The 26,271-nt window shown below is 52.3% G+C and overlaps 1 protein-coding gene and 2 long non-coding RNA genes across 7 annotated transcripts; all 3 read right to left on the reverse strand.

Annotated features, from left to right (window-relative positions):
* Positions 1–3,201: 3,201 nt before the first annotated feature.
* On the reverse strand, positions 3,202–6,286 carry LOC147597380 (uncharacterized). Its single transcript, XR_015261228.1, has 2 exons — positions 4,444–6,286; positions 3,202–3,978 (listed from the first exon to the last, which is right to left on the reverse strand). It is a non-coding gene; the product is annotated as an uncharacterized LOC147597380 (long non-coding RNA).
* Positions 6,287–8,430: 2,144 nt separating this feature from the next.
* On the reverse strand, positions 8,431–21,649 carry SLC25A37 (solute carrier family 25 member 37). Of its 2 annotated transcripts, none has more exons than XM_086768060.1 (4): positions 21,397–21,649; positions 14,001–14,229; positions 12,953–13,009; positions 8,431–11,832 (listed from the first exon to the last, which is right to left on the reverse strand). In XM_086768060.1, the coding sequence occupies exons 1-4, from the start codon at positions 21,607–21,609 to the stop codon at positions 11,312–11,314; spliced, it is 1,020 nt and encodes a 339-aa protein (XP_086624186.1). In that variant the 5' UTR covers positions 21,610–21,649; the 3' UTR covers positions 8,431–11,311. The 2 variants fall into 2 exon arrangements, with proteins under 2 accessions (XP_086624186.1, XP_086624187.1); XM_086768061.1 differs by lacking the exon at positions 21,397–21,649 and adding an exon at positions 18,094–18,227.
* An 811-nt stretch (positions 21,650–22,460) lies between these two features.
* On the reverse strand, positions 22,461–26,018 carry LOC147597381 (uncharacterized). 4 transcript variants are annotated; one of them, XR_015261233.1, is made up of 4 exons: positions 23,595–26,018; positions 22,990–23,087; positions 22,761–22,903; positions 22,461–22,651 (listed from the first exon to the last, which is right to left on the reverse strand). It is a non-coding gene; the product is annotated as an uncharacterized LOC147597381 (long non-coding RNA). The 4 variants fall into 4 exon arrangements; XR_015261231.1 differs by having other exon boundaries at positions 22,761–22,906; XR_015261232.1 differs by lacking the exon at positions 22,990–23,087 and having other exon boundaries at positions 23,595–26,013.
* Positions 26,019–26,271: the final 253 nt, after the last annotated feature.

A 26,271-nucleotide genomic window follows, 5' to 3' on the forward strand; every position in this document is an offset into this window, starting at 1 on the left:
AGGCTTTCCCGGTGACAAACATCCCCTGGATTAATACAGAAAAGGAAAATCCCACCCTGACAACGGAGACATGGAGTTTTAATCAACCTTAACGAAGCAGAACTCCTGTTTGTACGCAACAAGAAACAGAAAGCATCATTTAAAGTCTGTCACTTAGTGTCACGCTCCGCCACTAACGTATCCATCAAGATTAAACAGTGTCTAATGCTGACATAACATTTACACTCCTCTGTGCCAAATCATTTATTTAAAGCTTGAAAAAAAAAAAAAAAAAAAAGAAGAAGAAAGGCTGCCTTTGGATAATGTAACTGTTGACTAACATTTGCATGCAATAAACCACATACTTGGCAAGGACCGGCAGGAGCGGAGCCAAGAAAAATCTCCAGCTTGACCTACACAACGTTTGCAAAGCAGAGCAGTGGGAACAGGATCGCTACATGGAACCGGGGATGGGGAGCGCAAGGACGCACAAAGCCCAGGCTGCATCAGGGTTGGTACCGGTTGTTGCAGAGTCGCTCTGGAGAGAAGCGCAGGGAAGCAGCGAGCGCCAGGATGCATCTCTTGGGAGGCGCGGATGCTTCCCAAGGAGAGAGGCAAGCTAAGCCGTAAAGCACAAGGATTCAGAGCTCTTAAAAAACCCTTGAGGATTTTCAATATTTACTCTCTTGTCACCCACTCTTCGTCTCTAACCCAGCTAGAGCCTCGGTGGCAAGGCCGTCCTGCGGCAGGGAGCCCCACAGCCCACTTCAAGGTGCTGGACCGCCCCGTGCTCCCCGCATCCCTGAACCATCCTGGCGGCAGCGATGCTGAAGACAAGGGGGTCAGGGAAGCATGGGAGAAGCCAAGTGGCGCAGTCATGGGGGCAGATTTTCACCACGATGGGCATCTGATGGGAAAAAAAAAGAAAAGGGGGGGAAAAAAAATAAAAAAGAAAAAAAAAAGAAGTACTTTGGAGTTGTGGCAAAATGCAGCTTTCCAGATTGGCGTTCCCATGGGAAACTCCTTCACTGTCTCTCACAAAAAATCCAAGGCGCATTCCTCCTCTTTCTTCTGTGATGGTCTGGGCACCATTTATTAAGAACAGCCAAAGGCTGAGAGAAATCCACAGCGAACAGCCCTGGAAGCGCTTCCAAAGCCGCCTGCCTGCGGGAATTTATGGCAGCCCACTCGCAGAAGGGAAAGTCGAGAGATAAGAGAAGTATTTTTACAGGAAAAGGAGTTGGGAGCGAAGAAAATATGAGTGGGTTTTGTGTTGAAACGCTCTGGTCTTGGAAGAAAAAGGAAACAGGGCAAAGAAAAAGGTCTGTGGAGTCAGGTAGAGTATGTGGACTCGGGCTCATTGCTTTGTCCCCAGCCCAAAATAAGGAAGTTGAGGGGGGGAAGAGGGGCACCACATCCATCACCTGTGGTCACCTCGCTGGGGACCCCCCAGCGATGCCGGCCAAGAGGCAAGGAGGGAGCCGCAGCTGCTGGGCTCTGCCTCCGGCCTCGCGGCGCGGGGGAGTTGGCCGTTCCCTCTGCTCCGAAAGCTGGCGGGGAGAGCAAGGACGGCAGGGAGGCTCCGGCCGCAGCAGGACATTCCCACCAGCCGTGCTGGAGCCCGGGGGGCAGCGTTGCTGAGTCAGCAGGGGACGATGCTCACGAGGCTGTAGCTGTTGGGTTTGCCCAATCCTGTCCCCACTTGGGGATTTTCCCAGCACTAGGGTTTCATTTCCAAAAGGAATCAGTCATACACGGTCCCCCCTCCAGCTCTTCTTTTCATCCGGAGCCTTTTGGGGCAACCAAATTTCCGGAAAAGCAGGGTTTTTTTCAGACTTGAGGTGACATAATCTCAGAGCGAGGCCGGTGTCCCCTCAGCTGAGCGCATCCCCATTGAGCCCCCAGGAACCAGGCTGGATCAGGGCTCTCAGCAGCAGAGGAGAAAGAGACCCCGTCCCGACGGGAGGAGGTGAAAGCCGGGATGATCGGCTATTCGGCAAAGCCTCCCGCGGTATTTTTCCACCGGGGTCCTGCTCGCGCCACGCCGGAAAGCAAAGGGATTAGTGCAAGTCTCTCTGCAAACAGAGCTTGGGTGGGGGCACCCAGTGCTCCTCACCACTCCCCTGAGAATAAATGGCTGGGTTAACTGGGCTGTGCTCGTGTGAAGCAATTATTCACTTGGGAGCCACTTTCTCATGGGGGATGGCAGCGCCCGGGCTCCTGGGTTGGAGATTTGCGGGATTTACACAGGATGGCGTTGCTTTGGGGTACGCCCAGAGTCGCTTCCTCTGCAGAAGGATGTCCAAAGGCTTTGCAAACACCGTCCCAACCGCCGCGCCGGGGCCAGGGCAAAGCTCCTGCAGGGCTGGGGCTGCGGGAGCGGAGAGGAGCCCAGGGGTTGCAGGAAAGGCCAGATGTTCCCCTCGAACACGTGCAGACGTTTCCCCTCCCTGAGTCAGGTCTGAGGCGAACAGGACGCGGGATGCCTTCGTACCAGCCAGATAATATTAATCCTTTTTCTAGACTCCAAGTGCTGCGGCAGCCGGGAGCTCTGCCAGCGTCCGTGGGATTTATTCGCTGCTAGGTATCGTCACGTACGAGGCGGGGATGCAGATGGCTCAGCTCCCAGGCCAGTTTCCGTGATGAAACCAAGTTTCTCCCAAATATCAGCATTTTAGTCTGGATATCCATGCTGTGCATCAGCTGTGCTCTCCAGTGCAGTACTTCCACATGACAGGCTTGATCCTCCCATCCTTCAAAAAACAGGGAACGGAGACGAACCTGCGAGCTGGCCCCAATCCTGTGCTGCTCCTGTGGCTGGTCCCCGGGAAGCCCTGAGCATCCCTATAAACCCAGCCCAGTTCCCTGCTCCCAGAAACGTGATGTAACAAGAAAAGGTACCAAATCCAGAGTTATTTGGGTTGTTTCTCACCTCAATTCAGGAGCCAGCTGCTCAGCATCATTAACCGAGGAGATGGCGATGGTCACCACCAACGCCAGCGAAACTTCCCAGACCCAGGACTGCACCCCAAAGCCACAGCCTTGTCCCCATCAGCACATGTGGTGTGGAATCATGGGGGTTTTTCATGCTAACTAACAGTGACATGGAGAATTTTTGGGCAAACATCCCGGAGTGGGACCTGGGGAGCCTTCGAGGAGGCTTTGCAAGGTCCGACTTCACGCAGGGCAGCCACATGCCTGGGCACTGGACAGCAAGCGAAGTACCAGGGCATCGTCCAGTCCAGGCCCTGGAGCTCCCAGGCTTCAGAAGAAGGACCAAGGAACTAATTTTATTTGCGACACCAAGCCCTACTCAACTTTCACCCAAATTTTGCCACCAGCACTCTCTGCTCTCCACAGCTTTCCCACGGGTCTCTCCATTCCCAGCCTGCAGGCATTATTTAGCAAAGGACCAGTATGTCACCTCTCCCCGCCGAGCAACTTTTTGCTGGGTGTCCACGGCACACCAACCCTCCTCATCCTCCACTCGCGCTGGGAAAGGAGGAATCACTGCGGTATTACCTATCTCACTCTCTCCAAGCAGCTCTGGGGACACCAGTCACCGCAGGCTTCTCGTACCACTGGCTAAAAAGCATCGCAGGGGGCAAAGCTTTACAGCAAATCAAATAACGGAGAATGTTAAATGAAGGTGATGAATGTACTGGGAGGATGCTGCACTGGGGATGGATATTGTAGGTGTGGGACCTCCTTAATTCCAGGACCAAAAAGCTCATGGCCCAAAACTGGCATTAATTAGAGCTGGAATGACATCCACCTCCTCCACAGCCATGCTCCACAATGGAGAGCCCAGCGGAAAACACTTACCTGTTCTACAAACGGAGCCCTTGTCTTTTAAAAGGAATTAAATCTCCTGGATAAATGCAAATGTTTTTATTCCCTTTGTGGACGGCTGTGGCAGAATGAGACAGCGGGAGAAGGTGTGGCCGGAAAACCTTTCACTCTCCGGGCTGCATCTTGTCATCCAAGGTAAACACGCAGCTTAATGAAATTTCAAGAGGGAAAAGGTGAGATATTTGCCTTTATGTTCATTACCCTTCAAAGCAGAAACAATATTTGAAGAGAAAACAAAGAATCAGGCAAACTAGATAATAATCAGATGTGGTGAACAAACACTGCCTAGATCCTGGATTAATCGAATGACTTCAATAAAAGCTCCAAGATAATATGATTGCTCCCCCCGCCCCCTTCTGCTTGTCTGGTATGCTTACAGACCCCCAGGAAAAACACCAGTTGGGAAGTTTATAAAACATAGGCTGCCCAGTAGAAGGGAATTCATTTGGTGGTAGCAGCCCAAGAGCTCGATATAGGAACAAGCGAAGCGAACGCCCGTTGCCCTAACGATCTTTGCTGCAGGAAATCCTGGAAATTTAAGGAGTTGCTACGTTCTACCAGATAAATAAGGCGCATTAAAAAAATACTCTCGAAAGATATTTACACAATCACCTGTACTGGTTCCAAAGGAACCATGAGTGCCAATCAGAAAATCGGACACGTTCCCAGGGCAAAATGCCACCCAGCCCCGAGCGAACGGTTCTTGGAGCGTCACGGCTCTCGGCAAGTGCCGCGTGCCCACGACTGGCACCTCCAGCAGCTCGTTCCTCCTGCTGGAGAGCCATCCCAAAAATTGGGAGGTGATGGAGGAGCTGCTTCCCGCTGCGGCTCTTGGTACCTGCGTGCCCCGCATCTCGGCCGCAGGAATTCCCTATTCCCACTTCACGGCCGTGGACGAGCCAAGTAGATGGCAGGGGTTTAGAGCAGGAAGGGGGGAGAAGAGAGAACCAGCGACCGACGGAATATTTTACAAAGGTCCCTCAGCCTTTCGAGCGATCTCAGCCAGCTTCTCCATCCAGGAAAAACCATCCCCCTTCTCCCGACCGCAGCCTTTTCCTGCTGGGAAAACTGGGGCTCAGCCCAGGCGTTGCCAGCTCTGCAGCCACCCCACACCTTCCCAACGAACAACATCTCTTCATTTCCCTCAGTAACCAGCCACATCTTCCATCATTATTTGCAGCACCAGGGGGACACAGTACAAAATAAGCATTTAATGGAGTCAGACAAGTTTTAGGCAAACCAAAACTGGAGAAAACATAAGAAAAGTTCAAATTACTCACCAGACAGAGGGAGAGCAGCCTGAAGTCCACGGGACGATGAGGAGCCGCATCTCCCTCTCCGGCGGGAGAGGAAAGCTTCTCCCAGAGCATCTTGCAAGGCCACGGAGAGACTTGTCATAGGTTTTTTTTAGTTGTTTTGGGTGTTTTTCCTTTACTGCAGTAGACTTATTTTTAGTTTTTCTGAGTGTTTTTCCTTTGTTTCAGTAGACTTCATTCAAAGCTTTGGCATCCTTGAGTAATTCAGGGCTAAAAATCACCCTGGGTGTAACAGGGAAGACAGGAATAGGTGTTACCAGCAATTCAGCTGCAAGTCTAACCACGCCATCCACATCCCCTGGAACCATACAGCACCCCAGCGCAAAAATTCCCTCCCGCGCAGATGCGTATTGGGGGCATTTCTGACTTCTTGGGGAATTACTGGGGACATGATGAAACTCAGCGGTGGCCACCACAAAGAGAAATGTGAGGGTCCTCACCAGCTGTCGTACAAAACCAATATTCAGTGGTGAAGAGACATGCGTGAAGCACGTTACGTACCTCACCTTTCAGGACTACGCACATGTTTACTACACAGAGGGAAGTGGGGTTAAATATTTACTCTGCAACACAAACAGAAACATAAACCTGTGAAAAACATGTTGCTGAGTAGAAATAGCGCTTTATCTTCTGATCTTGTCTCGTCAGCTCATCAACCAGGTGAGGTGGTGCCCCGCTCCAGGACATTGACAGTCCGTTGCACCTTCGTGAAGATTAAAAAAAAAAGAAAAAAAAAAACCAAACAAGGAAAAGAGAAAGTGCAGAAGAGCTGAGAAAAGTCCTTTTTCCCTTGGGGTGGACATTGCTGCTGAATCCTGTAATCACCAGCATTATCCCAGCTGAGGGACTGGGCCAGAATTACTGGCCAATTGCATCCCAAGAAAAGCTCATCTTTGGGATTTTTAGGTGCATCCCTTAATTGCTGCTCCGGGAACACACCAAAATCAATCCCGTATCGCTGAAAGGTGCATCCGCTGCGGATCAGCATCTATTCCAAACCTGTTGGTTTCTAAACAAAACATAGGAAACCAATTATGCTCCATCTCCTCGTTGGAATTACACGAGGCTGCTCCCCAAAAAAAAAAATCCCTCAGACGCAGCTCCAGATTTTTAAGGCTGGCGATTTATAGAATCATAGAATGGTTAGAGTTGGAAGGGACCTTCAAAGGTCATCCAGTCCAACCCCCCTGCAAGGAGCAGGGACATCTCCAACCAGATCAGGTTGCTCAGAGCCTCATCCAGCCTGGCCTTGAACGTTTCCAGGGATGGGGCATCCACCACCTCTCTGGGCAACCTGTTCCTGTGTTCTACAACCCTCATTGTAAAAAATTTTTTCCTAATTTCCAATCTAAATCTACCTCCCTCTATTTTAAAACCATTACCTCTCGTCCTATCGCAACAGGCCCTACTGAACAGCTTCTCCCCATCTTTCTTGTAGGCCCCCTTGAGGTACTGGAAGACCGCTGTCAGGTCTCCCCAGAGCCTCCTCTTCTCCAGGCTGAGCAGCCCCAACTCTCAGCCTGCCCTCATAGGAGAGGTGCTCCAGCCCTTTTATCATCTTTGCGGCCCTCCTCTGGACCTTCTCCAACTGGTCCATGTCCTTCTTGTGTTGGGGGCTCCAGAGCTGGACACAGTACTCCAGGTGGGGTCTCACCAGGGCAGAGTAGAGGGGGAGAATCCCCTCCCTCGACCTGCTGGCCACGCTCCTCTTGATGCAGCCCAGGATGCGGTTGGCCTTCTGGGCCGCAAGGGCGCATTGCCGTCTCATGTTGAGCTTCTCATCCACCAGCACTCCCAAGTCCTTCTCCTCAGGGCTCTCAATCCATTCCCCGCCCAGCCTGGATTTGTGCCTGGGATTGCCATGACCCAGGTGCAGGACCTTGCACTTGGCCTGGTTGAACTTCATGAGGTTGGCACGGGCCCACCTCTCCAGCCCTCTGGATGGATCCCTCCCTTCCAGCATTTACACCAAGGAGTTTCTGACTCTTCTTTTGAAATCAGAGATGCACAGTGCTTGGTAAGCCGAGATGTTATTTTTGAGATAACCTGGCTTCCATTCTGGATTTGGGACAAGGACGAGGCAGTTGTGGCAGGATTCTTAGCGGTGAAAAGGAGGAAAAGGAACAGCAAGAACCCCAGATTCTCCCAACAAGGCTGGAAAGATTCAGATTTAGAAAGAAGGTATGGTAGGATTTGCACAGACCAAACCTTGGCCCAACCCCCCCCGCCCCCCACCAGAAAAGGCAAGGAATTCCTCACATGTCCAAGCATTGGGAAAGTCCGTGGTACAGAACGGGCTGCCCTGGGCACTCCCACCCCACGGCACAGCACAGTTATCCCACCCCGCTCCACTCACAGAGCCCCCACACTCCCACAGCAGCGGCCCAGATGACAAATAACACAGCTCATTTCTCATCAGGATCGGTCCGGAACAAAGTTTCCTGTGTCACACACGAGGCTGGAAACCAAAATCCCGCATGGAGCCACTCCTCAGCCACAAACGTTTTCCTCCTGGAGCTGTAACAGTCACTGGAGATTTCATAATTAAATATTTCGGTTAAGCTTCACTTTTTTCCCTTAAATACCACTTTGGCCAAGCCCTGGGGTCTCATTTGCCAAGGACAGCTTGGTTGCAGGCTCCGGGGCGGCTCAACAGCTCTGATGAACCTGACGGTGCCCAGCCCAGCTTTATGGGAAGCATTCACCCAGCACCACGCAGCAAACGTACCGATGAACGTGTTTTTCCCTTTTTACTGAAGGGAAAGGCAAGATCTAAAGCAGCTTAATATCTTCTGGGGTTTTCCCTTCAAATTAAGCAGCAAATGTTATTGAAACATCAGCAAACAAGCAGCTCCCCCAGGGCATTCACCCCATGCACTTTCTTCCAGGGGGGGAAGAAATTCCAATTTGGGAGTTTGTTGCCGAGCAAGCCGCAGTCTGCGGTTCGCTTTGCCAATCTCAGAAACCAACTCAATGCCAATAGCAGGATTATTTCAAAACTCTCCAGCGGCTCCTAGAGGAATGCAAGCCCAGGACTGAGACATCAGCTCCTGCCAGGCTGCAAAACCCCTCCCAGAAATATTTTCTCTCTCCAGTGCAATGGCCAAGGGCTCCATCTGACTCAGCTGGCGTGGTGCTGAGCTGCCGAAGTGTGCAGACAACACTAGAAGGCACCATTCCTCCAGAGATCAGCCTGCCCTGCTGCCACAGCCCAGGGCCCCAGCTCGACACCCAGCTACACAGCAAAGAAAAGCCACAAGCACAAGCCCAAAAGGCCAAAAAAAATAATCAGAATATTTTATTTCTTTGAGCTCCAGTGATAGAACTGTAGCAGCATTTCACAACTGAACTCCTGCATTGTTAAATACACATTTAAGGAAACACATTAAATTCCAAGGCAGGCAAAAAAAAAATAAAGAACTGCAGATAAAGTTACTTATCCTCCCCCTTAAATAATATGTGCGTTTGTTGCAGACAAAGCAGCAGTACATGTTTCACATACCAGGTTAAAATAAAACTTCAGACTCGCAGCAAAACTTTCAACGCAAACCTAGAAGGGACAAGGAGCAGCGAGCAGCTTTGGTGAAGGGCCTCTCACCTGGGGACCCAGCATTACACACAGCAGGAAACATTTTAAACACACAAGACCAGTATGCAATTATTAGACCAACTGGGCACCTTCCCATCTGCAGAATGGGAAAATCTGGTTTTATCAGATACGTGGCGTAATCCACAAAGAGCTCCGTAAACATACAAGTGCTCCTCATCCTCTCGCAGCTCGAGGCAGAGCAAGCTCCTGAAAAAAACCTGGTTGGTAACTATTTCCGTGCTCAACACTCAGGATACGCTCACATTTTTCTGGCTAGCGACCAAAATGGGGTGCTACCTCCCACTCCGTGGCCAAAACCACGACCATCCACCCAATCACTCCACAGGCTCTGTCCCCTGGGCAAATCCAACCTTCACGTCCCAGCTACTCACAGGCTACTCCAAAGGAGAGATGAAGTTCTCCCAGAAGAACCAAGGTGAAGTCAGAAATATCAAAGCTAAGCGAGCAGAGGAAGAGGATGGTGCACTAGGGACCGCCTGCCGAGTACGACTCCCAGCTATTGCAGTCACACTGAAAGCTGCTGCCTTCCACATCACGCTACAGTTTGGCTCTTTTTATATTAAAGTGCCAAAATTTTCATCTAAGTGTTTACGCCCATCTCCAATGGAAATATTCTGTGCAGTTCTGGTTGCTGTTAGTGACTCTCCAGTTTCTGAAGTCAGTAGGAAAAAGACACCCAAGGCTAATGGACAGCTCGGAGACCTCCAGCCCCGAGGTTGCCCACGCACAGAGAGAGCCAAGGGCTTTCTCCAGTGGCACCACCGAGACCAGCGGCCTCAGGCTTACAATTTTCACACTTAAGACACAGGGTGCATTTGACACAGTGATTCATTCAGTTTAAGTGACAAAAAGGCATCAAGAAGCTCATTTCACCACTACCAGTGGCACAAGGTTAACTGACACAAGGCACATGCAGCATCACCCGGAGAGGTGCTCTTTGATTTACCTTCTCCAAATAACGGAGCAAAAGGATTGGCTCTGCTTAGTGTCATCCTACGCGGCACAGCTGGCTGAGAGGCCACCTCCAGCAACACGTGCCAGCCCAAAAGCCGCCCTGCAGACCCTTCTCAGTGCCAGCAGCAAGACATCTCCACAAGCTGCCCCATGCCCAGCAGTAAGGAGACAGTGCCAGCTCAAGACGTCAGCTGCCACTGGCAGGGCAAGTCACAGGGAGGATGGAGGTTCACCAGCTGGTGTCCTGTAAGGTAGATTTACCCATCCAGACCCCTAAAATCCCTCAGTAGCTACTGATCACCCAAGTAAGAGGCTAAAGGATGTGTTTTGGTTTGAAAGAGCCATTCCCAGGAAGAGCAGGGTGTGCAGGAAGGCTGCCACCCTTCCCGAGCAGGCACAGCACAGCTGAGCATCCCACAGCAGCAAAACCAAGCCCATGGCACAAGGAACCTCTCCTGGTTGTCTTTCCCCTCCTCCAGAGATGAGCAGCAGCTTATTGGCAAACACAGGCTGGGATGCGGCTTCAGCTCTGCAGGTAAGACTTCCCCAAGGCTCTGAGTGCCCGCTGCTGGCTCAGCGCTGCCAGGATGCGACCCTTGCGACTCAGCAGCCGCACTGTAAACAGAAGCTCCAGTCCCCTCCCCAGCTTCGACCCCGTCAGCTATCAAGATGTAAGCAGGATCAGGGCCTTAGTGAAAAAGTCTGAATAAATTAAGGGAGGAGGAAGGCTGTTCAGCTATCACACCCTATAAAAATGTACCTTTAAAAAAGCATTTGCAAAAAAAAATACTATCCTTTAAAAGCCACTTTCTTTTAAGTCTCCTTGTAAAAGAATGGAATTGCTAGTTCCCCCTCTCCCTCACAAAGTGACCAGGTGCCCCTCCTTGGTGTCCTACGGTCTCCTAAAGTGGTATCCCCATTCCTCCTCCCCCTCATCCCAGTACATCTCAAGGGGCTACCAAGTACCTTGACACCCACACAAGAATCTGGGCCACCGTCTGGGGCCTAAATGCTGTACAATTAAAGCCAATCTGGCTATAAAAATAAATGCTTTTGTGTCTTCCTTACACAGGATGGAAGAATTTAGCCCTTTTTAAACAGCTTAGCATCTAGCTGTAATAGTATTTAAAAAAACAACCCAAATGCCTACATAGAAAAATAAAGGATAAACATTATCCATCTATTTTATATTTATATAAAAAGTAAGTTCTGTGATGGGATATTTTGCTTCTTCGCTGTAAAAAATCCCAGCCTAGGTTGTATAACCTAAGCCTTCTGGTAAGGAGTAAACTACATCTTCCAACTTATTCAGAGAAAAATATCAGTTAGCAATTTCACTTCTCCAAAATAAAGTTATTAAATATATATATTATTATAAGTCTTTATAAACTATTTCATTGTTTAAGCAAGGAGGGGAACACATGACTGAGAACCACTTTGATCCCTCCTTCCCTGGGGAGGGAGAAGTAGACGTCAGCTGTGAATCCACCAGAAACCTGGTGCTTTCCTTAGCAGAGACCCAGAGCTTGCTGGCTTGCAGGCACACACAGACACACACAGAGGGGACATGGAGGGCGGCATTCACTCGCAGTTAAGTCCTTCACAAGGATGTTCTTTTTTCCAGCTTGTGCTTCGTGAGAAAGTACTTGAAGAATTCATACACCGACCAGGCAATGGCTGTTGAAGGCATCTGGTAAATGACGCGTGCCTGCACCCCTCTGAAATACCCCGAAATGCCCCCCAGCTGATAGACAGTCTTGAAGGCGTTCACCATGCCCGAGAGATGTCCGCTGATGTTCACAGAGCTCAAGGCCATGTTCTCCTGGGTGTTGAGCAGGGTCTTGCAGACATCCAGAGGAGTGGTGGCAGCAGCAGCCACAGCCCCCGCGATGGCACCGGAGAGAATGTGGGACCGAGGGTTGTACTCCCGGTGCGGGTTGATCTGCTCCTGCATGAATTCGTAGGTGATGAAGTGAATGGCCTGGAAGGGAACGTTCATGGTGAGCTGGGTGGTGTAACTGCGGTAGAAGGCACTGAACCCCTCCGTCTTCTGCACTGTCCTTATGCATGCCAGGACGGACTTGTAGGGGGAGTTGAACATCTGCATCCGCTGCTTCACCACTGGTCCAGGCGACACGCACAGGAGGGCAGCACCAGGCAGGACAGACACAGGGAGATAAAGACTTATTAGCTGAGATACATCTGTTCTGGTCATCACAACACCCAGACTGAACCCTGCTCCAAGTCCCAACCATCCAGACCCAGCATCCCCTTCCAAGTCCAAACCGTGATGACAAACCAGGCATTTCCAGAGTGATGAGCTCAGTACCTACAGGCTTTTCCCAAAAGGCTGCATATATCTTCTGCTTCCGCCCAGCCTGCCCAGCACCACCCCAAAAGCTCAACGCAACAAATGAGCGAAGCAGGTCAGAGCTCAGCCCCAGCTCAACAGCTCTCCACTTCCATGGGCTAACACACTCCTCTCCTCAAGCTTAAGGAATCTTTACTTCTAGCTAAAAAGGCATTAAGACAGACTGTGCATCTGTGAGGACACAGAGCTGTTGTGCAGAAACACTGACATCCCAAGAGGACAAGGGCAGAAAGCTGATTAAGTAACTGTACCTCATCTACAGTCCCAAGTCCAGAAATGGAACAACTTCCATTGACTTAAGCAAAAGGCCAATTAATTTCATCAGAGTATGATTTAAAGGATTCTAAACACTAGAAACATTTTTTCTTTCAGAAAAGCCTGACCTGGGCCAACTCAGAATTAGAGTACATTGACACCGAGCTGGCAGCTCAGCTGTCTTCATTTTTGCTGCATTTCCCTGTTAGTCCTCTCACCCTGCCTACCCAGGATGGCTACACAACGGTCCCACCAACTGCTGTACCTGTCTAACAACATGAGTGAGCTCAGTTTTGTTTGGGTAGTCCAAAGCTTCAGAAAAATCACAACCACTTCAGCAAAGATGCACTAGCAGAGTACTACCAGCACTGTGTTAGTCAAGGTAACATCAGTTCTCCTGGAAAGTTATGATACGCCACAGAGATGCTGCACAACCCCTTGGCAAGCAAGGGAAACACAGCCAGGCAGAATTTACCCCTTTACACTGGCCTGAGCTCATCAAAAGCCAGGCAAAGTCACTAAAGCAAAGGGTTTAAGCTGCTGAGGTGGCGCAGTGTCCTCAGTGCCTTCCCACATTAACAGGGTGCAGCAGTTCCCACCAGCACAGGGCATTACCTTCAGCAGGATTCATCACTGCGTCATGGAGTAGCGTGGCCACGCTCCCAGCTATGCCTGCAAGACACAAGATCCTCTTTAAACAAAAAAATTCAGAAGCCAAGGGCTTGCTCAGGCACTGCCATTCGCGGAGGCAGCAGCCAATGTCGCAGGCAGCCTGCACCCAAGTACCACAGCCTTGCACGCCCAAGGAAGCACCCAGCAACACAGCTCATTCCCAGCGCAGAAAATCCCATCCAGAGCAGCGTGACAGAAACCAGGATCCGCTCACAGGATACCACAGCCATCACCTCTGCTATTCCCTACAACTCACAAGGTTTTGCCTGTGCAAGACACCACCCGCCTCACTCAGCCTGTGCCGGACCAAGAAATGAGCAATGTTTAGAACTGGCTCAGCGCATCCATAATTAGGCATTTTCATCCATTTACTCAGGCTAGTTCTAAACAATAATTGCACGGATTCTGCAAACTTCCAGCCAGCCATTAACAATCCTGCAGTTGGCTCTAGGATGGGCCTCTGGAGCCACACCTTCTCCTTTGATGTCAGTTTCCATCTCAAACTCTCCCTTGCCCAAACAACTCTTGGTCATTTCTCATTAACGCAGCACCTCAGTTTTCCCCACTGGTACTGAAAGCCTGTAGCTAAAAACTGCAAGCCAGAAAGATTTTATACCCTTAACTGAGGTGGCTGAGTCAAGTGACCACCATGGCAGATTCCTACCAGCATGTCATGTCAAGGAGCAGGCAGAAATGTCTTCTGCTCAGAGGGTTTCTGCTGTCACAGCAGTATTGCTGGACCTAAAAGCAAAAGCCTTCCTGGCAGAAGCAAAATCTTTAACAAAGAGGTGAGCACACAGAGGATACGGCACACTTCATGCCAGAGCTCCAAAAGAGATGTGGAACAACCTGTGCTGCACACCTCAAGAGGTTTAGATGATGCCTACAACACAAAGGGGACAGCAACAGATGCCAGGCTCAGTGTGTGAAGCAAGCAAGGGACAGGCTGTTGATTGCAAGCTTTTTTAGGGGGGCAAAAAACCAAAAATACCATTGGCCAAGTGGCTGTTTCCTCCATGCTGGATAGTCTCACTTAGAGATTTTTTCATTTTTTCATAGCAGGCAAAGTACATTGCATGTGCAGGGCCAGCCCCCAGCATGGTGACATTAATCCCACGCAAAGGCCTCCAGAAACCCTCCGTGAGGACAATCTTCTTCAGAGCTTCGTACACACTCCTGTACTGGGCTTTGGGGTCCGGCTGCAGGCTCTGCATTCTTGTCTGCAACAAAGCACACGAAGGGAGAGGCCTCAGTTACCCATCTTTAGTGCAACAAGCTACGAAGTTTAAGAGCCACAAGATTTCCAAGATCATTAGAGGGGTCAATTTATTCCCCAGTCACGCCACTGTTTATCCACGCCAGACCAGCGAGGTTAACTCCGCGCTCCACACCAAAACGTGACGAGGCCGCTCAGACAAGCGCGCAGCAGAGGGAAGCGTAACCTCTGCTCCTGTTTGTGCACGGGAAGCACAGGGAATTAAGCTCAGGCAGTTGTTTAAGAGACTCAGTGAAGAAATACAGTTAGGTCTTTAATTGCTTCTTGCTTACACCGCTCCCGGCCCTCTGCCCCAGCTTGTTTCTCCTGCAGTTGCTCAGCTGCTTTTGACACTTGGTGTGCAGAGTTAAATCCACTCGACCAGGAAATGAGTTTCCTAGAAGGGCAAGCTGAGAAAATGGGGTACCCACAGTAACTCCCCCGTGCCCGCAGAGGAGGAGACAGGGGAAGGCCACTCCATTCTCCTGCACAGTAGGAAAAATAACTTCTTTAGCTTGTTTCAGGCTTCTGCAGACCGAGGCCATCGCACGCCAGCAACGCTCAAAGCCCTTGCAGTGACAACGCCAACCTGCAACGGGTGTTTGCAGGGCACAGAAACTCAGCCACCTCTCACCAGCAACAAAAGAGACTGGCAGGGCTTAAACGCTCCTCAGCCATCCCAGAAAGAGCGAGCAAATCTAGAGCATCAAGATGTAAAGGGCTCTGCTACTCCTGCTGAGCAGGCCGTGAGTCCTGCAACAAGGCTGATACACCCCATCACACCAAAACCGGTCTGAAGGGATACAGCCTTTGGTGGTGGCCTCATGCCTCAAAACACAAACACGGAAGGCTCCTAGGAGACGAGCGTTGAGCAACCCACAACAAGCTCCATCCAGTTTCAAGGCTCCATCAAATTCCATCTCTTTCACGGAGAAGCTCGAGAACCACAACCGAGAGGTCATTTGGGTTTGACAAGAAGGATGCTTTCCAACCCCTCAGCTGGGACACCCTGTCTTCAGAATAAAGTCTGGCAGCACGCAGACACCAGCGCTGCCCTCACAGGCAAAGCAACACCAGCGGCTCGGTCCTTGGCAGAGATTCAACAGCAAAAAAGCAAGGACCGCCCATGCTACCTCCACGCTTCCTCACTGGAACACGTCCCTTCACGCTTATCCATTCACTTCTGTAATTAGTCCAGGAGGCAATACTACTTGCATGGAAGCTTAGCTGATTAAGCCAAAAAAAAGCGTTTCAGGTTTGGACCTTCAATTCCCCAAACCACTCTAGTTACGGGAAACTGAAGAGCACTTTCCGAGACCAAGGAAGGGATCAGAGTTGAGTTCAGGACTTTAACCCAGTATAATAAAAGCAAAGCTATGAATGCCGCAAAGCAAAATGTGAGGGTAATCCAAACAAGTTATTGCAGTTGTAGTAAATACTCTAAAAAAAATGCACAGGATTTACTTTTGCAAAGTGACTTAGTTCAGCAGCAAGCTGAATTTCAGACTCAAGCACCAGCCAGTGTTCATGACAAGGCACCACCCTGCAACAGGGAATTTGGCGGCCTCGAGCAAAGCTTCCTGTTCCAGAGCACTAAATGCATCGTAACCTATGAACAGCGCTGGAAGTAAACTCAAAGTCTTCAAAAATCCTCCTGTAAAGGCAGCAACAGCCCTGAATTATCTTGGAATTTAAAAACAGGGTTTCAATCCATCTCCCAGCCATCGCTGAGTGGGCATAAGGGTCTTGCAACCCCTCCACGGGTCTCTGCGCCTTCTCATCCCGCAGATGCCCACGGGCAGAGGCTGGGCGGGGGCTGGATTTCACGATGCCCCAGAGAAACGCCCGGCAGCCGCTCCACCATCAGCATGACTCAGCATGACCCACCGCTGCCAAGCTGGTCGCATCCAGCTGGGGTTTTCGGGTTTTTTTTTGTTGTTGTTGGTTTGGTTTGGTTTTTTTTTCCCCCCCTTCCCTCTGCTAGTTTTAACTTGAAGGCATTGCTGCAGACGCCAGGACTGACCCTAGGAGATCATGATCTCACCCCAGTCTATCACTAGAATGCCTTCGAAGCAGCTGGTATAATTTAAGCACGCAGCAGCGTCATCTCATCAGAAAGGTAATCAGGGATAAGTGCTCCTGTAAAGCAATAAATTATCAGCCTGGCATGTGCAGGAGGAAAGCGCGTGGTGCTGTGTTGTTGGGAACTAACCCTGAGTATCTTCGCTCTTACTGAGGATCCAGCTGCTTTCACATGAGAACGGATAAACATAAATTTTTATTTTTCCGTTGATCATCTGAGCCACTCTAGAGGGCTTCAGGAGCTCACGCCGTACCCCAGAGTGGGCAGCAAGTGTACGTTGCACCCACCTAACCCATGCAAACCGCAACTGGCATCACCACCGGCACAGCCGGGTCCACAGGCTGGCACCGTTCATTAAATCCAGGGACACAAACAAGACAAACAGCCCACGGAGCACCCAAACCCAGGACCTCCTGCGTGGCTGCCGCAAGGCGAGAGGCACCGAAAACAGGTTAAGCGGTTTCAGCCAGGATAAGTTTATCGTGGCGTGAACAATGATGATTTGCTACGAGCTCTGCAGCCCTCAGCCCCGCCACTGCTGTCACCTATCTGGAGCCAGCCAGCTCCTCCAGGAGCCTCACCCCCCTCTTGTTAACCAGCCAAGAAATACTTCTCCACCTACTTAGATTAATCCTCATTGCATAAGGCAGGAGTGCACCGACAACCGCAAGCGTCCTGGTAGTCCTGCGTTCAGCCTGGGCATAAGAAGCAACACCAAAAGTCACAGCTTCATGTTACCTGCTGTTTGTGGACCAGCACCGTCTTTACGGACACCGGGGAGAGCACCCAGCCTTCCTGCTGCCAGAAGCCCAGGAGTACTCCAGGGTCATTTTCCATCTGGAATTGTTTTACTAACAAGAGCCAGGACTCTAGTTCAGCATATTCTTGCAAAGGGTCACTGATTTGACATGCCACTGCACAGACAAGCTCAGATATAATTTACTTTTGTTTTCTTTTTTTCTCTGAACACGGCATGCTCTCTCAAAGTTCAGCCTGCATGTTCATGTGACAGACCTCGGTCTCCCTGCAGCTATCAAGAGACACAGAGAACACAATATGCTTCCATCAGGAAGCAAGCAGCATTTCTGCAGCAACGGGGTCAGATCACTCTGGCCGCAGAAAGCTTCGCTACTGCACAACCCATGCCGCACTCCAGCTCTGAATTCCCTATATTTTTTTTCAGTGGGCTGTTTTTCAGCCAGAGCAGCTCCCCAGCCAAGCAATACGCTTGGTGTGGTACCCACTCGTGCCTGAAAAGGCCCACAGGAGGGGAGCTGTGACCTTCCAGCACCTCAACACCATCGGCTCCAACAGGAGTAACCGCTCCCCTGGACCCGTGTGGAAACGGGTGGATGCAGAACCTCCCACCACCACAGCCAAGCCCAGCATCCCTAACCCCAGAATCTAAATAAACCACAGTGAAACACCTCACGGGAGCTCATCTGCCCTGCCACCCTCAGTCTTGTCGGCTTTCAGGGCCTTAGTTACAAGCAGAGAAGCTCCAAAGCCTGCTTGCAGGAAGCAGGTGACCCTCGGTTGACTGTCCTAGCCTGGTGCCACTGAAACACTCCATCCCTCCCAACAAGCCCCATTTTAACCACCCTCCTTTCCTCTACACTCCCAGCTCTGGCGCCGCAGATGTAGGCGAGATGTTTTTCCTGCCCTCGACCCCAGGAGTTCCCCTGACAGTCCAAGACCTCCGGCACCCGTCAGGAACCACGCACAGCCACAGCAAAGTCAGCTTACAGAGGTCTTGTTGCGCCAGCTGGGTTGGGAGTGGCTCAGGTTTTCACGGAGAAGGACTGCAAGGCTGGAGCAAGGACTTTTTGTGATCAGTGCGACTGTCATCCACAGTGAGGAAGGGAGGTTCAAGGCCGGGACACCTCCAGTTTCTCTCTGAGCTGTCTCACATCAGCAATTAGCTCCCGGGTGAGGACAAGAGCTGTTCTTCGCATCCTCAAGGCAGTGGCTTTACCCGCCTTGGGAAACCAGCTCCAGCAGCCTCGCAGAGGCTTAAGCAAGAGGAGGGAGGAGGCTCCAGGGGAGTCCTCCAGAAACTCCCTCCTGCTGCCATCACAAGGAGTCCTCGACACGCCGATCCCTCAAATTAATTTGGAGATGGATCAGGCTTGCCAGGACAGCAGTGTTTTCAGCAGCTACAGAACAAAACAAGCCTAAGCACAATGAGAAACATCATTGACACCCAAAAACCTCCCGTTCACGCCACAGCAGAAGCAGGGCAGACAGAGGCCAACACATAAAGGCTGAAGCTGCAAGGGGGTCTTTATCACTGGAAGGAAAAGACACCAGAGCAAGTCTCGATAACCACAAGCCTCCAGCCACAGCTGAAGTTGGTAAAACACAGCCCCTAATGTATATTGCTCGTAAACAAATAGCAACACCATCGCAAAAAGCAATGCTTTAGGGTACAGCAGGGTGATCGCAGCCCGGCGCTGTGAGAGGCTGCACGTGGGCTCATCAGGGATTTACATCCTCCCTCATCGCAGCCCAGCACACGCTGCCCCACAAACACCAATGGCATCTCCAGGAATTTTTTTGTGCAAGTGTCCGAAGCAAACAATTTCCCTAATTAAAACATTTTCAGTTTCTCTTTGAGAGGAAATGACTTCCTGGAACCAAAACATTTCCTCAAGAGCATGATCTAGCCAGGTGCCCAAAATGCCTCTTTCTGCAGCATCCACACCCCTCCATGGGCTCCACTCGGCCACGACCAATCCCTGTAATTATTATCCATAAAGTCAGACTACGGAAGGAGGTTTTCTGTAGGAGGAGAGCGGCACATTTCCCATGGTAAAGCGAAAGACAGCTGCTTTTACAAGCTTAATTAGTGTTTGGTTACTCCTGTTACAAAAAAAAAAAAGGCCTTTTGGGGTCAGTTCTCACCTTTTCCCACAGCAGACGGACAGAACAGCAAGGAGCAGGAGCAAGACCCTGCAGCTCTGGGTTTCACTCTGCCCTCGACACGCGGAGTGACCTTGGCCGTGCTCCGCTGGAGATTTCCCCCCGCAGCCAGCCAACAGCCGGGGCATTTTATCTGCTTCCGAGCATTTCAAGGCAGTTTGTCGAGCAGGACTATTCCCAGCATAAGGTTATTGCCTTGCCACTCTTAGCACAGGTGCTTCTGGCTGCGAAGCAAGCTGGGAATTCACTGCCCAGTGAAATCAGCACTTTTACCTTCCTACAAAGCACCTCCCGCTCCGGGAAATCAGGCACAACTTTCGTTTTCTCCCTCTCCCTCTTCCCCGCAGAAGAAATGCCCTCTTCAACCATGCCGTAAAGTCCGGAGTGATGACACGCTGCTCTAACCGTGACTTGGCAGAAAACAGCAGGCTTGTTTGTGAAAGGAGCCAGTGTGCAGAGGCACTCAGGGTGGGCACGGACCCTGCGCCTCAAGGGGAAACCTGCAGCGCGGAACCCCAAACCTACGAGCCAGGTCCAGCGGGCACAGACCCAGAGGGAAATGCCAGGGAAAAAAAAAGCAGAGAATATTTCCTTCGAGTGCTTATCGCAGCACACTGGCAAGACCTCCAGTGCCTCAAAGCGAAGGCATTTCCTCTCCTTTCCTCTTTCTACTCTTTCAGGGAGCCCTGCATTGAAAAGAGGAGAAATCAGAGCATCTGCTTGCAGCTTTCCTGAGGGACCATGGAGTTCAGCCCCAGAAATACAGCATCGAGGGTGTTTCACTCTTCCCAATCATATTTTCTCTTTTTTAAGCCACAAAGAGCAGCTTGTTGGCAGGGCAGAGGGAGGAAATACCCTTCATGATGATTCCTACCGCGTGGGTGACACCGTGAAGTCTTCCCTCGTGTGTACTCCACAGCACCGAGAACACACTCGTGAGTCTTGAGCGGCTCAGCCACACGAAAACCCAACCACCGCTGGCAGATCTGCAGCCGTGCAAACCCCGATAAATCCCGATAAAGCCACCACTCTCGTGGGGCCTGGGTGACAGGTCAGGTCGAGTCCACGCCACTTGCAGCCATCCCGGCACGCAGATGGACAGACCACCCTGGCCCACTCTCCTGGGTTGGGATTCCAACACCGTGGGTCAGAAAAGCTGCCCAGGGGGCTCCAGCCCCACACCAGGAGGGCACTGGTGGCATCTCCCACCCCGGGGAGCAGCACGAGGACTTTGCTTGCTGCAGCGGGAGGCAATGCCCGGCACACACCTTTGCACCGCGGGCTGTGCAAAGCTCACCGGGGCCGAGGGCGCCGGGGCTGCCCAGGACAGGTCCATGGCGGGTGCGCAGCTCTGGCTTCCATCAGAGGCCTCAGGGGTGACATTCTGGGGACCTCGCACACCTCCAGCCGGTTGCAGCACCCTTTGCACGCTCCCCAGTAGCCTGGTACAACTCTGCACCCCTCAAGCACCCTGCCCACGCCATAGGGGCCCTATGCACCCTGACACCCCTTGCATACTTCCCCGTGCACTCTGACACCTCTTGCACACTTCTCCCTGCTCGCACCCCGTGCACACTTCCCCTGTGCACCCCAACAGCCCTTGCACACTTCCCTGCTTACACTGACACCCCTTGCACACTTCCCCTGTGTACCCCAACAGCCCTTGCACACTTCCCTGCTTACACTGACACCCCTTGCACACTTCCCCCGTGCACCCCAACAGCCCTTGCACACTTCCCCCGTGCACCCCAACAGCCCTTGCACACTTCTCCCTGCTTACACTGACACCCCTTGCACACTTCCCCCGTGCACCCCAACACCCCTTGCACACTTCCCTGCTTACACTGACACCCCTCGCACACTTCCCCTGTGTACCCCGACACCCCTTGCACACTTCCCTGCTTACACTGACACCCCTTGCACACTTCCCCCGTGCACACTTCCCTGCTTACACTGACACCCCTTGCACACTTCCCCCGTGCACCCCGACACCCGCTGCACACTCCCCCCTCCTCACACCCCCAGCACCCCACTTGCACCAGCGCAAACCCCGCCGCCCCCGTCCACGCACCCTCGCTTGCACAGGCACCCCGTCCACGCCCCCCCCCCCCGCCCCCCCCCACGCACCTTGACCGAGTCCACCGGGTACATGACCGTGTGCTCCATGATGCCCGCCACCGCCCCGGCCATCATGTGGGTGCCGAGCGAGGCGCCGCTGGGCAGGCTCTCGTACTCCTCGCCCTCCATAGGCGGCGCGGGGGCGGCGGCGGCGGCGGGAGGGGGCGGACCGGGCCCCGGGGGCGCCGCCGCGCTGCCCCCCACTCCGCAGCTCAGCTCCATCCGCCCGGTGCGGGGCCGGGGGCGGGGGGGGGGAGGCGGGCACGGCGCGGGGCTGGCGGGCGGGGAGAAGGGTACACAGGGCTCGCGCGCCGCCTCGGCCCTACTTTAAAGCCGCGCCCGCGCCCCGCCCCGCATCGGCGTCCGCCAATAGGGAGGCGCCGCCCGCCCGCCCCGTTGGAGGCCACCGGTGCGGTGGGAGGGGCCACAGCGGGACGTCACAGCTCGGCGGGAAGCTGGGGGGAGATTGACGGGGAAGCGGGCGAATGGCTGAGGGAGAGGGAGAGGGGCGGAGGGGTAGAGGGACGTGATTGGCTCTGCCGGCGGAGGCGGGGCCGGCTGGCGGGCAGGCGGGTGGGGGGGAGCGAGGCGAAGCTCCCCGGGCGCGCGAAGGCTTGCGGTGCCTATGGCAGCGCGCTCGCGGTGTGGCCGCGCCTGCGAGTGCAGCCCCCGCACCCCCCTGCAAGCCCGCCCCTGTCACCCACACCCCTGTCACCCCGTCCGGCTGGACCAGGACAGCGGCATGAGCGCTGTGTCAGCTCCCCTGCGTGGGCCTGAGCCTCGGCGTGGGGAAGAACAGCTCGCGGGAGGGCTTGGGAGAGCTTTCGGGCCCTTCCCTGCCGAGGGAAGATGGGATCCGTGGCATCCGCCGCCCCTCGCTGCAGCTCCCGCTCCGCCGCAGAGCCGGGAATCCCGGCCTGTCTGCAGGAGGAACGAGCTCGCCCCGTGGCCCCTGTGCCCCTGAAACGCTCCCCTTCCCCTGTATTTTGGATTATCTCTTTGTTCCCCCGTGAAATCAGCCCCAAACAATTCAATCTGACACCCTCACAGAGGCAGAGGCAAAGTCTTTGTGGCCTAGGGAATGGCACCGGCTTTATTTTGTTCCTCCTTGGAGCATTATTTGGAATTCGACCTCGCTGGGCCGGAAGATGGCATTGCGTAGCGCGTACTGAAATCAAGGTTAACCACTGGCATGAAGCTCCGTGATAATGCAGAGCAATTTATTGCTACTGGAGCCTTGGGAAGCAAGTAAGAAAACCATCCTCTGCATGCCCCAAAAAAAAGCAGAAAAATAAAATTAAGCTTGGTTTTCCCGTTAACTGTGACATGGATGCACAGGAGGTGAGAAAAGCTTGGTCTGTTCCCATCCTCACCTCCCATCCGGGTACCCAGAGAGGGGTTGTGGCGGAGCAGCGCTGGGTTCAGCGCTGGCACGTGCTCTCCTCCTCCCTCCTGCGCTCCTGCGGCCCCGTGTTTGTGCTGGGAAGAGGCCTCCCTTGTCCGTGGGAACACGGCGCTGCTGGGGAAAAAAAAAAAAAAAAAAAAAGATCACAAGAAGAACAGTGTCACACGCATGACTTGCTCCTGATTGATTCGGGGTACCTGGCAGCGTTCTCTGCGCCCAGAGCAGAGCTTGCGCAGGGTGTGGGAGAGCTGGAGGTGAGAGCTGGCCGCCGTCCCAGCATGTCCAAGCCATCACCCTGTCCCGTGAGAACAGGCGTCATCAACTGACCCAAAACTTGTAGAAAGCAGAGACTAAAACAATTCCTACAACACATGATTTAACGCAGCAATTGCTGAATCTCTCTTTCCTTTCCCCCCCAGCTTGCCCCACTGGATTAACACCGCTTTGTTTCCTCCAAAAGAGACAAAACCCAGTATATGTTGGTGACAGAAGGCTGTGTTCTCCAGCTTATATGACATTTCGGAGCTGGATGAGCCACATGCGCCCATGTAATTCCGTCAGACCACGCTCCCTGGTGATCGCCCGTGAATCAGACATAAATCAAATGCAGGCACGAGAACTTCCTTTTTGTAAGGCAGCCTTATTCAAAGAAATGCCCGAGTTAAAACTCAAACACTTTCCAGTATTGCTCCACGTCGTTCCTCTAGGTTTTCTGCTCCGTAAGAACACTCCACAGCAGGTAATCTCCTCCCAGTGCTTTTGGCAAGGCAGAGGAGGGTGGGGAAATTACCGTGTCACTTACCTTAACAAGCCCTTTCCCCTGCAGTCTGTCTTGCTCCCTGATAAGAAATAGTATGAATCAGTCTGAAATATGGGGCTGTTTCCAGGTAGGAACGGGTTATATTTTAACTCTGAGGAACTCGAGGAATCCGTTCTGCTCCTGCTGCGGCTGGGGATGCCAAAGCAGAGACGCACGGACTGAGGATTTTTGGATTTTCCCCGTGTTTGTGAAGAAGAGACAAAATTATTCATCATTTGTGGAGGGAAAGTGGGGCAGGGAGTCTGGTCTGGCTTGTGGTTTTGTTGTATGACACGTCCCACTGGCAGAAAAAGGAACGGCCCGTGTCTCTCGAATGATTTCCTGCCATCCCTGCCTGGCGTGGTAAAAAAGTCATCCCTCACAGCTCATCAAGAAAGTGAACTCAACTCGATTTACAAAACCTTCCTTTGAAACCACTCTTGCGCAACGATTCACTTGCTCGCTCCCAGGGCACAACCGCTGCTGGGCGCATCCCGTCCCCGCTGCCAGAGCTCCCCGGGGCTCAGCCGGTCCCTCTGGTGCTCCACGAGCCCCAAACTCCCATTGTGGCAGAGAAGCAGCAAAGAGCAGAGCTCTCCGCGCCGTTAAAAGCACGGTTTGGCTGCAGGCTGCACGGAGCTCACTCCTTTCTACACCGACAAGTCGATGCAGAATACACCGCTGCAATCTTCACGTGCATTGCATCACGGCAAGCAGCTTAAATAAAATGATGAATCAGACCCACAGGTCTGAATCCTCGCCGGGACGTAACCTTCTTTACGGGGCCCCTGCACTGTAGGACAGCTTGGAATAGCGCATGGCACCAGAAACAGCACCAGAAATGAGAAACAACCTGCAAAATGAAGTGAAATGCTGGTGGCTTTCGTAGGTCCCGGCCCAAAGAAGGTGCCCGCAGCCCCCAGGCCACCCATCTGCCTGGCACCCCACTGATTAGGAGGAGCAGGGTTTGCTTATCGTAGCCCCGCGCCGGGCAGGAGGTGCGGGACCCCCCGGCTGCACCCGCGCCGATAAGGCAGGAGTGTCCCGCGGGAAGGCGGACACCTTCTGGGAACTGCAGCAATTGTGGCTTATCTACAAGATTCAGTGAGATATATATATATATGTATTTTAATTTTTTTTTCGTTTTCCAAATCTACAAGTTCTCTAACAGCTGAGCACCACCTTGTTTCAGGGTGGGTTTTATCCTTTTCAAGGGGCTGCCGGCAGCGGTGGGCACTGAATTGGGGGTGAGAAGGGTGGACGCTACTTCACCTCCAGCAGCACAATGCCACGTAGCAGAAATTACAGGACTTTTTTTTTTTTTTAATTTAAATCTTCAGCAGCAGATAATTGTATTTTTAATTGTAGAAAGGAAAAGGCACCTGGTGAAAAGCACTCACTTCAGAGAAAGAACCAGAGCAAACGTGGAGGAAGGATTGTTTTCATGAGGGAATTGCCGATGCTCTGCCAGCAGCATGCCCCAGGACGCCGACTCCCTGTCCCCCTTTAGAAACATTCAATGCTTCAAAATAAATTTTAAACAGCAAGTCTGGACCTCACTCCCCAGAACTGACCTTAGGTCAAAGGCAGCATCAGCCTCAGAAGATGCCCTGAAATATCAGCTGCTAGGAAACCCGATGCGTTCCAATTATTTTTTATCTCTGTATTAGCAAATTCCAGAAAAAAATAAGCAACATTGTTTTGGTTTTGGGGTGGGCTGACCCACTTATATGAAATCAGCATCAGGCAGCCCCTGGTTTGAAGCCCTTGCTGAGCACAGTGAGATGCCGGTAGGTTGATTAGCACCAGAAAATCAGGAACATTAATCCCTGCTCCGGTATGGACTGGGAACATCGTTTTTTGCCTCGATTCGCCGGAGCAGCACTCCCGATTACCAAGGTGCTCGTTTCATAACCTCTGTTATGTATAACAGGTTTATACGTAACATCAACCACAGTGTGTTAGACCCTGGACACGAACAGAGAATTGAGCCCTAACGAAGCTGCGGGGTCATTCCTACGCCAAAACAGCCCGAAATCTGAAAACTCAGCACTGCGGCTCCGCCAAAGCCATGCAGGCAGATCCAGCACCCGTCGACATTTATGCAACCTGCGAGGTAAAAGGAGGTGTGGATCCGAGGAATTTGGCCTGTGGGTTTTATTTCAGCACACACATAATCTGACCTAATTTCCCATCACCTGGCTCGACGGATTAATGGAACAGGGAGAGGCAATGCCCAATGTGTATAATTAAGCCTGCCTTTTGTATTACTTCCTGGACCAAATTTTTTTTAATCGACTTGCCGTTCTGGTTTGAAGCCCCGGGGAAACAATGGGAAAGGCGCAGCCCGTGCTGGTGGTGCTTTGGGGATTGACTGGTGGCACTGGGCAGAGGAGGCTGAAAGGATCCCACAGGGTTTGCCAGGTTTGGGTACGGTTCTCCTTTTTTTGGCCTTGTTTCTAGCACTTAGCAAAATTAGATCCGGGAAGGAGGGAGAAAATCCTGGCTTGTCATTCAGGGGATATGTAAAGCCAGGGAATGATACTGCTCTGCCACCGACTCCTTGGGTAGCCTTGGTCAAGTCCTTTAATTCCGATGGGTTTTGCCACCTCTTCTGGGAGGGCTTTGTGTGATTAAAAGACGGTGAGCGAAAAGGGATGATATGAGGGCTCTGCAAACG

The sequence above is a fragment of the Chlamydotis macqueenii genome, chromosome 27 (assembly GCF_036417535.1).
Source record: "Chlamydotis macqueenii isolate bChlMac1 chromosome 27, bChlMac1.mat, whole genome shotgun sequence".
NCBI lineage: Eukaryota > Metazoa > Chordata > Aves > Otidiformes > Otididae > Chlamydotis > Chlamydotis macqueenii.

What these genes read in the sequence shown, in the direction of transcription:
- SLC25A37 (XM_086768060.1), bottom strand. Translation starts at nt 21,609, where the DNA reads ATGGAGCTGAGCTGCGGAGTGGGGGGCAGCGCGGCGGCGCCCCCGGGG. An exon ending in AAACAGCCACTTGGCCAATG is followed by an intron (nt 13,010 to 14,000) that starts GTATTTTTGGTT and finishes TGTGTCTTGCAG; the next exon opens with GCATAGCTGGGAGCGTGGCC. An exon ending in AGTGATGAATCCTGCTGAAG is followed by an intron (nt 11,833 to 12,952) that starts GTAATGCCCTGT and finishes CGCCTGGACCAG; the next exon opens with TGGTGAAGCAGCGGATGCAG.